The 11,084-nt window shown below is 26.6% G+C and overlaps 1 protein-coding gene across 1 annotated transcript; it reads right to left on the bottom strand.

Moving 5' to 3' along the window:
* Positions 1-799: 799 nt before the first annotated feature.
* Positions 800-8,518, bottom strand: LOC117181084 (odorant receptor Or1-like). The gene is made up of 8 exons (XM_033373653.1): positions 8,295-8,518; positions 7,891-8,055; positions 7,692-7,821; positions 7,122-7,567; positions 1,505-1,604; positions 1,304-1,408; positions 993-1,151; positions 800-898 (listed from the first exon to the last, which is right to left on the bottom strand). The coding sequence occupies exons 1-8, from the start codon at positions 8,516-8,518 to the stop codon at positions 836-838; spliced, it is 1,392 nt and encodes a 463-aa protein (XP_033229544.1). The 3' UTR covers positions 800-835.
* Between the last annotated feature and the right edge of the window lie 2,566 nt (positions 8,519-11,084).

The raw sequence follows: 11,084 nt of genomic DNA, 5'->3' as shown, positions 1-11,084 counted from the left end.
AAAGCTAATAACTTTGAAGAGAAACAGTCAAGTTTTTAATTCTAAATCTTCCAAATTGATGCAGTTTTGAATGTAAATTCTCAAAATTGTGGCATTTCAAATGCTTAAGCTTAAAATTTGCATAATTTTCAATTGTAAATTTTCAAAATCAAAAACTCATAAATTTAAAAAAAAAATAATTCAAGGCTCTAGAATTTTGAAGTTTTACAATAGAAAATTCTTGAATTTTAAAGATGTATGAATACAAATATTTTGATAATTTGTTAGGTCAAGAGTCACGTTTCAAATTCTAAATCATCCAAATTGAAGAAATTTCGAATTTAAATCATAAAGATTACAGAAATTTTATATTGTAAATTTTCATAATCATGGTTTTGTAGATGAAAAATAAAGTTTTAAATTCTAAATTTTATTAACTTTAATCAATTTCAAATGTAAACCATCAAAATTATTTAATTTTCAATTTAAAAACATAAAATTTGCATAATTTTTAATTATAAATTGTTAAAATTTGTATAATTTTTAATTGTAGATTTGATAAAAACTAAAAAGTTTTCCATTTTAAAGATTTATATTTTAAAGGTATGTTCGTTTTGAACTTTTTTAAAGCACAATTTTCAAAATTTTCAATTAAAATTGTCGATTTTGAATATTTCTAATTTAACACTTATCAATATAAAACTATTTTCAGATAAAAATAATAAAAAATAAAAATAATTGTTAAGTCAATATAATATTTTTTAAATTTAATATTGCAATTCAAACTAAAGAATTTCTATTCAAGCGCAACAACATCAAGTGGATTATTATAAATAATTCCTGGATAATAAGTATTTCAAGTATCCGTAGCGTGGATTTGTTTAAGAAGAATGTAGAATGAGTAGGCTGATCTTAAAATCTGAAGGAAAAACATTTTTTATGGAACTTTTTTATTAAGATTATTATGCATGACAATAAAAAATTTTATTAGCAGTTATAAAATATATACTCACGTTAAAAAAGGTGTCAACTGATAATAAAAAAAAGTTTCCAACGCGCAGTTGTACTGATTTCTGTAGTCGTGTCATTATGATGCACAACGATTTTCTAAATTCTTTCTCTGGTATTGACGGCCACGCACAATCGTATATTGCATTCTGCAGCTCAGAAGTCTAAGTGAACCAAATAATTTAAAAAAATTAATGTATATGGTTATTTAAAATTTGGATGCTTAAAGAACATCATTTGAAGAAGAATCAATTATTTTTATTATATTATTTCTTATTTATTTATTTATAATTTTTTTCAGGTGAAGGAAATTTACCTTAACAATAATGTCGTTTCCTCGCCAGGTATAAATAAATATTTGGGTAAGCATGCAAATTTGATATTGCAGCATAACATAAAATTGCAACGTACACGGTGAGAGCTACAAAACGATTACAAACAATATTTTAACTGTTTTAAATATTTATACTGAAATGTGATAAACATTTTAAAATGTTTCAAAAATTCTATGATTTACCGATGTCAATTCGAAACATGTTACGCATATGACGATACTGCTTGCGCAAATTTGGGCAACAATTCCAATTTGGAACAATTGAGTTACGTCATTAACGAAGCTGAATGTAAAATAAAAAATGAAAATTATTATATGGAAAAATTATATCTTATATAAAATAAATTAAATCAATACATCTACATTTAAAAAATTTTAAGATTTAAATTAATTATTTATTAAATTAAACGATCTTCATTTCAAAGCATTAAGACTGTAAAGAAAGTTTAATTTAGTGATCTTGCATGGACAAATTTTTCAAAATGATTTTTTCGTGTTTCAAAAATGTAAGCTGATACAGTCTTATTAATTAAATTTATAGTTAGTAGTTAGCAATCACAATGTAGCTTAAGGAGACCCCACTACCTTGCTGCCTTTGGCAAATTTGGACGCATTGATTCGGATTTAGTTAGTTGGCATCGTTCGTAGCGCCTCTTGCGGAAAAGTTTTGAAATACAATTCTCCAAATGGTATTATTTCTAATTAAAAGCGTTCCAAAGTGTACAATTTCAGATTAAATCTTTAAAATTGTATCATTTTTAATTTATAGCTTATAAAATGAAACAATTTTAATTTAAATTTAAGAATTGCGAATTTCAATTATTTATGATAATAAGAAAACTTAAAAAATAGGACAAGTTCAAAGCGTTAAAAAGTGAATATTTTCCGAATACAATTTTGAAAATTCGGTCATTTAAAATTCACAGGAATTAAAAGCGTTCCAAATTGAAAAATTTCAGATTACAATTTTTGTTCAATGGACAATTTTATTAGAAAGGAGTTGAAATTGTATACTTTTTAATTTGAAGCGCTTAAAATTGAACAATCTTATTTTGAATTGAAGAATCTCAAATCTGAATAATTTTAGTTTAAAGTTTCGAAAATAAGACAAGTTAGAAACTTTAAAAATAAAATATTTTCAGATTAGAATCTTGAAAATACAAAACAACTTTCTTTTGGAGATTATCCGTTTAGTTATAAATTTTATTGTTTGGTTCAAAATTTAATAATTTTCTACAAAAGACATATTTTGGTTGCAAATTGTTTACCATTCTTATTTTCGTCTTAGAAAGTGAACAGGAATCCTCTTTAGATGAAAATTTAACTATTTATTAAAGGTTTTTTTGTTCAATTCACCTGTTTTAGCAGAAACTACATATTTTCTGGATAAAAATACAACTATTTGGTAAAGAATTCAACTATTTTTTAAAAAATTCATCCTTTTTGGTTGAAAAAAATCGTCTTCTTGGATTGAAAATTCATTTTTTTTTCGTAAAAACTTTTTTTTTTTTACAAAAATTCAATTTTTCATCTTACTGTCAACTGGAATGTTTTTTTGATGAAAACTCAACTTTTTATGCAATAAAAAATTCTTTTGCCTTAAGATAAAATTCATATATATATTTTTTAAATACAACCATTTAGTGGATAATTCAACAATTTGGTTGAAAAGTCATCCTTTTTGGTAAAAGATTCGTATTTTTGGATCAAAAATTCAACTTTTTTGGTGGAGATGTTATTTCTTGTTTAGGAATTTATATTTTCTCGTGAAAACTCGACAAAAATATTTTTTAACGAAAACTCAACTATTTTTTTGAAACTTTATCTTTTTGATTTAAAATTTCATCTGTTATAGAATAAATGAAATTATTTTTTCAATGAAAGTGCAACTTTTTGGTCAGTAATCATTCTTCTTTTCTTGAGTATTCAACTAATTTGTATGAAAGATTTGGTTGAATCGCTTTGTTAAGAAAACACTTTTTTGTTGAAGATTTATATATTTTTTTAATTCGGTAGAAGTTAAACTGCATTTACAACAATTTTTTTTAAGGCTTAGGTCTGGTTAAAAATTTAACTGTTTAGTGGAAAATCCTTTTTTTTAAATTTATTTTCTAACAGAAAATTTAACTCTTTCATTTGTTATGGTTGATATTTTTTATTTGAAAATTCGCCTTTTTTGGTAAAAAAAAATTTTCAGTTTGAAATTTCATTTTCGTTCAGTAAAAATGCATTAGTTTCGTGGAAAATTAATTTCTTACTAAAAAGTCATATTTTTTGTTTGAAAATTCAATTTCTGTAAATAAAATTCGTCTTCTGCTTTGAAGGTTCAATAATTTAGATAAAAATTTATATATTTTTTGAGTGAAAAATCGTTATTTGTTGGAAGTTCGTCTATTTGGTTTTAACATTATTTTCTTTTGTTGTATACATTTCATTCTCGTTTTATTAAAATATAAACTATGGCACTTTTTCGTTGGGAATTTGTCTTTTTAGGTTGAATATTCAACTATTATGTTAAAAATTCAAATATTTTGTTAAAAAACCTATTATTTTGTTAAAAAGCCATCTTTTATAGTAGAAAATATATTTTTTTTTAAAATAAATTAATAAATTTGAAAATTTTAAATTTTTATATGAAATACCGTTTTATTCCGCTTATGAAGTAATTTATGTTTAACGTATCAGAATATTAAAATGCTGGTATTTGAATATTGATGATTTTAAATAAAAAAATTAGTCAAGTAAAAATTAGAGAATTTTGAAAATGTTTTCGGTTCCGCATTTTTCCGCAAGAGGCGCTACCAGCGATGCAAACTAACGAAGTTCGAATTCACGCGTCCAAGTTTTCCGGGAGTGCGGTCTCCTGATTCTACTTCGTGATAGCAATCATGCGCGCCATTATTATTTTTGATGTCTTGCGCAATTTTTAAATTAAAACATAAATTCAATATTAATAAAGAAAATTTGCCTTTGCGTTTTTTAAATGAAAAATACCAATTTTCAAACAAAAATACTAAGATAACCTATTAATCCAATATTGTGAATATTATTTTCATATAATTAACTTTTATAGCAAATAAAAATTTTTAAGAAATAACACTGCAAAAAATGGTTTGAGATTTTAAATGTTCTTTTAAATCCTTTTTTTTTATATTTTTGTTATATTCTTTAAAATAGAATTATTTTTTATTAAAAGTACTGATTTCCCTTATAAAATGCCAAAAAAAATCAATTCAATGACTGAATGATAATCTGAAAAATCGGATAATTTTGTAGATTAAATGATTTTCATTTATAATAATCGATTTCCGGTAGAACATTTTAACATAACGTTAAATTATTCCAAACCTGTAAATCGTCTTAGAAAAGTTGTGATTAATCGTTAAATTATTATTTTAAATTAAAAATACCAATTGTCGACAAAAATTACTTACTACTTAACTGTTAAAAAATTACAAAAATTATTCGAACTATAATTATTTTTGTTTCAAAATACTAATTTTCGGTTTAAGACGATAACATAACCCAAAATTGTTAAAAGTTGTAAATCTTCTTTGAAATATAATTTTTGTTTGTATTCAAAATGCCAATATTCGGCCAAATTACTAACATAATCCAAAATTGTTAAAAGATTCTAAATTTTGTCAAAATTATAACTTTTTATTTTAATATACCAATTTTTGGCTTAGAAAGCTAATATAACCTAAATTTATTTAATTTTGTGTGTCTTCTTTAGAATTTAATTTTTAAAATCATAATTACTAATTTGCTGCGAGAAACACTAACATAATCTGAAATGGCTAAATAATTCTAAGCATTATTTAATTCATAATTAATGTTTTTTTCAATATCAATTTTTTGTATAAATTGCTAACGTAAACTAAAATTGCCAAAAAATAATTAATTTTAAAAACATAATTATTTGTGTTTAAAAACCTTTTTTGTGGTAAACGTTAATGAAATCTAAATTTGTTCAATAATTGCAGGTCTCGTTCGAACTATAATGATTTTATTCAATGCAAATTTTTGTTGTAAAGCGCTAAAAAACCTAAAAATTTTTTAAGTTGCGATTCTTTTTTAAAATATATTTTTTAAATCAAAATACCAATATACGAAAAAAAAACTAGCATAATCCAAAATTAATAAAATGTTATTAATATTGTGTAAATTTTAATGTTTTTCTTTTTGAAATACCAGTTTTTAATGTCAAACGATAACGTAGCCTTAAATTCTTTTAAAAATCTGAACTCTCGGAATTTAATGATTTTTATTTAATTAACTGTAAGAGGTAAGAAAACAGTAACAAAATTGAAGAACGTAAATTGATAAAAAACTGGTAATCTTTGAAATGTAATAAGTTTACATTAAAAATATTAATTTTCACTATGAATCTCAAACATATCTTAAAATTTTTGAAAATTGGAAATCTTGAAGAAGATTTTTGTTTAAAAATATCAATTTCACACAATTTAAATTTTAAGTCTTCTTCAGAACTATTATTTGACATAAAAATTTCTTTAAAAAAATACTCATTTATAGCGAAAAGCATTAATATAAAGTATGTTTAATATGTTAAATAACTTATAAGATAATTGAAAAGTTTTCATTTAATAACCCAATATTATTTAAAAAGTTCAACTGTTTCTCAACTCACATAAGGTTTTTTAAAAAAGTTTTTTCTTATTGAAAGGGATTATTCGTAGATTTAGTTTTCAAAATTTCAAATGAAAGATATAAGAGAACAACTGTGTTGAAGATCCACTCATGTTTTCAATAACAATGATTACATATCGCTATAAACTTTTCTTTGTTATATTATTGGTCATTTATATGTGTTACACAATTTTGGAATAAAATATATTTATATATATTTTACTATAGTGGAAGCTTCTAATGTGTCCCCTAAGGGTTTACATTTTTCTTACACCTTCTTTATTCCTTTACACACCCTCCACACACTTACTTGGTGGTGGAAGGGGGACCTACAGTTTAAGGTGGGTTCCGAACCACCAAGAGCAACAGCCTTAAGTACTTAGAGAAAACCTTTTTCTCTAGAGGTACCGGTCCCACGACTCTCCGGAGATGAACAACTCCCTTGCTAGGCTAGTGTTCACCGCATGGGCCACCGAGACTCTTCCAGAGTGCGAGGCGGGAATCGAACCCGCAAGCCGAAGGAGTGGGTCCAAAGCCTACGCTTTAGCCCCCACGACCATCGTCCCACTCTATATATTTTACTATAAAAGTGAAATTTAAAAAAATTATATAAATAAATTTGAATTTAGTTGTATAGGTTAAGGTCTGCATATACTCTTAATAGTAAAAATATACTTAAAATTGTTACAGCTTGAAATTTTTATTATCAAATTCAGCAACATTTTTCTGAATTTTGAAATTCACATAATCAGTTCATATATTTTTAACAAATATTGATGAATTTAAGCTAAACATAAGGTGAAAACTTCATTTTTGTTTAAAACTGTTTCTTGATACTCGACTTATCGTTAGTTGTCCTTACACCTCCAATATTTTCAATAAATAAGATGCAAACCATTTTTTCAATAATTAATTATTTCGAAAAAAATGATTTCAAATAAATTACTAACGAAAAGAAAAGAAGATGCAAATTTGAATACTTGTTCAACAGAATTATATTTTTTTCCCATCAGAGATTCAAATCATTTTTTATATAAGAGATGAATATTATTGATTGAGCAAAAGGAGAAGCTACATATATTTTATGATACATAAAATCATAAAAACTACATAAACATTAATGTTCCCATAAAAATTGACTTCTTACGTATAAATTGCTTCGTAATGTTCGGCACAGTGTATAATGCGTTCTTGTAAACTTTTCTCAAAGTATTCTGCTTCAGAGAATGAAAACTTTGATGGGTTTATGGCACTCAGATGTTTCAGACGTTGCAATTTTGTTTGAGAAACTAAGTGAGTCCTTCCTTCTTGGCCAGACGTTAATTTTTCATTATTGGTTTCTGTTCCGTCCGAAAATTTTGCATTGGACAGTTTGCCGATCACAACAGTATCTGCAATTGATCTAAAGTCTTGCTTTAATATTTCTATTTGCCCCACCATCAGCACGTAAAAATTGGTGACCAGCATGTCCATCATCGAAGCCATAGAAGCTGTTGTTAATAATAATAATGTTTGAAAGGCGTATGTGTAACCATAAATTGATTTTTTTGATGTGTCGAAAGGATACCATGCTGCAAAGAGTAACACTTTTTCCTAAACAGATTAATGAAATATTTGACTAAGGAAAATCCATAAACATGAAACATTCAGTCTAGAAGAGTAGGGGAATTCTTAAACTGTCCAAAATCATGCTCCTTTGTAAAAATAATAGACATGCCTGTTTGCTATCCACAAAAGGATACATGATCCACCACATACAAGTGAACAGGCACAATGCAAGATAAACCATAGAGTTCAATTCTGCAGTATTATTTGAAGATTTCAACACCGCCAGATGTTCCTTTTTTCTAGGTGCAAATATAGGATTGTGAAGTCTTTCGAAAAATTCTTCTATTTGCTTACGATTTAAAAGAAACAAAAATAATTTGGTTGCATATCCAGCACATGTTAGTGTAAAAAAGGAACTTTCGACCAATTTTTGCAGATTGCCCCGCATTATATAAATATTGATAAGTTGTGTCGGAAGAAGCGAAATGATATATAATAGCTGGTAAATAAATCCATAGATTCTGTAAGCAATACTGAAACAAAAGGATTGTAGAAGATAATTGATTTGTTCGCTTACCTATTAAGAGTCGTCACAAGTACAATCTTTTCTTTATCAATGTCTCAATACAAAAATAACTGGATTTCGGAAATCTTGTATAGCATAAGCTTTCGCTTATTACAATTTCCATATATTTTTAACATCTTGATTTGGATATAAAAATGTACTTTGTCACAGCTCTCTCTAGATAAAAAAATCGTGGGTTCTGATAACCTTAGTATTGGATGTTTTACTGCAGAAGGCCAAAGACCGAATAAAGTGAATGTTGCTATGGTCGTGACAAAAGCTTCTTCCGGGGCATAGACATATTCCATTGTTCGTGGAACAATTTTCTTCTTATGATTATGGTCCGATCTTGAGAGTATCTTATTATGCTGATGGTTCGACTGAGATTCAATTGATTGGCAGGTGGAGGAAGCGGAAGTAGATTGCAACATTCGAGCATAACAAAATAATGACAATTGGTGCCACGCCCCTTGCCATTACGAACCTCACAATCGGGGAAACTGCCTCAGTAATTTAGCCAAGTTCCTCCCCTTTATCGATCATCGAAGACAATTTCGATCAGTTTTACTCTTGGTTGTCTCGTTTATTCCTTTTATGTTATCCGTATCATTTGAGTGGTGCCAAGTTTGATTTGAAAGATTAGACAATTAATGGAATGAACAATATATTTTTTGCCAAGAGGATTTTAAGGACAAAAACCTAAGCTTTTTTGAAAATTATAAAGCATCGTTGGTTTTTATTATCACATTTTTCTATCTCATTTTCTGTTAACCTTATCATTGAATGGTGCTGCGATTGTTGCGCAACATGAGAGAATTAGTGGAATTAATGATAGTTTTGTTGTCGATTGGAATTCTTAAGACGAAAACATAGAATTTTACGAAATCCACAAACAATTTTGTTGATGTTTAATAACTGTTAATAGAGAATTAGTGGAGTGAACATTATTTTTCTGCCAGGACGATTTTTTAGGATAGAAACTTAATATTTTTAAAAATTAGAAAACATTATTGGTCCCTATTATCTGTTTCTTCTCTTTATGCTGTCTTATTTATTCATTTTCTGTTATCTGATTTATTGAAAGTATCACATTTGTTGTGTCATATTAGAGCATTCTTAGAATATAAAAAAAAATTTTTGTGGAGAGAGTTTTTGAGACTAAAATTTTTAAAAAATTTAAAAAAATTATTGGTGCTTGTTATATGGTTCTAGTTTCTAATTTTTTGTTGTCTCATTTATTAATTTTTCGTTATCCATATCATTGAATGGTGACACGCCCGTTGTGCAAAGTAAGTGCAATAGTGAAATGAAAGATAATTTTTTTGGCAGCACGATTTTTTTGGAGAAAAACTTAAGATTTTTCAAAAATTAGGAAACATTGTTGGTGCCAATTATCTGTTTCTTTGGTTTTTGATGTCTCAGTTATTTATTTTCTGTTACCTGATTCATTGAATGGTGCCACATTTTTTGTATTATATTAGAGCATTGTGGAAATGAAAGATAATTTTTCTTTGGTACGAGCGTTTTTTACGAGTTAAACGTAAGCTTTTTCAAAAACTATAAAATATTCTTGGTGTTTGTTATCTGTTTCTAGTTCCTAACTTTTTTGTTATCCCATGTATTCATTTTCCGTTATCTGTATCATTGAATGCAGGCATGCTCATGGTGCAATATTAGAAAATTAGTGAAATGAACGATACATTTTTCTGTCTAGCGGGTTTTTTCACAATAAAACGCTAAGGTTTTACAAAAATTATAAAGTTGTGTTGATATTTATTAGCCGCTTCTACGCTTTTTGTTGTTTGATTTATTCATTTTCTGTAATCCATACCATTTTATTGTGCCACGTTTTTTGTAGAATATTAGAGATTTAGTGAAATGAATGATAATTTTTGTTTCTATAGTGTTTTTTAAGGTCAAAAATTAACATTTTATGAACATTATCAAACATTGTTAGTGCTTTTATATTCATCACTTTTATTTACATTTTATATTGTACCACTTATCCATTTTCTGAAATGCGTACCATATAAAGGAGCCACTTTTATTTTGCAATATTAGATAATTAGTGAAATGAACGATCATTGTCCTACAATAAAACCCTAAGATTTTACAAGAATGGGAAAATTCATTTGGTATTTATTATCCGCTTCTACGATTTTTTGCATCTGAATTATTTATTTTGTGTTGTCCTTAACGTTGAATGCGTTACTTTTGATTTGCAATATTAGAGAATTAATGGAATAAATGATCATTTTTTTTATCAACAAAACCTAAAATTTCATAATAAATATCATAAAAATTCGTTTGGGTTTATTAGTTCATTATTACAGTTTTGTTGCCTCATTTATTCATTTTCTGTTATATATGCCATTGAATGGTCCAACGCTTGTTTTTCAATACTAAAGAATTAGTAGAATGATTAATATTTTTCCAATGGCGTTTTTTAGGACAAGGGCCTAGGATTTTACGAAAATGATAAAGTTTTATTGGTATTTATTATATAATTCAACACTTTTTGTTGTCTTATTTATTCATTTTCTGTTATCCGCATCATTAAATAATGCTACGTTTGGTGCAGAGTATGATAGAATTAGTGGAATGAACGATAATTTTTTCGCCTAGCGTTTTTCTAATGAAAAACCTTAAGATTTTATAAATACTATAATCTGCTTTTACGATTTTTATTATCTCATTCATTTAATAATTATAATCCGTTTTATTGAATAACGCTATGCTTGTTGGGCAACAGAAAAGAATTAATGAAATAATCTTTTTTTTTGTGGACAAAAATCTTAGATTCTGTAGAAATTATAAAATTTTTTTGTTGTTTATTAGTTTATTATTATATTTTTGGTCCCATTCACTCATGTTTGTATTTATTATCTGATTATACTTTATTATTATTATTATTATTACACCATTAAGCCATTTCCCTTTCGGGGTAGGCGTGACTCACTCGGCAGGGGAAAGGAGTAGTGTGTGGATGGGATAGAG

This window comes from Belonocnema kinseyi, chromosome 10 (assembly GCF_010883055.1).
Source record: "Belonocnema kinseyi isolate 2016_QV_RU_SX_M_011 chromosome 10, B_treatae_v1, whole genome shotgun sequence".
In the NCBI taxonomy this organism is placed as follows: Eukaryota; Metazoa; Arthropoda; class Insecta; order Hymenoptera; family Cynipidae; genus Belonocnema; species Belonocnema kinseyi.
This window is presented reverse-complemented; position numbering and strand designations above follow the sequence as displayed.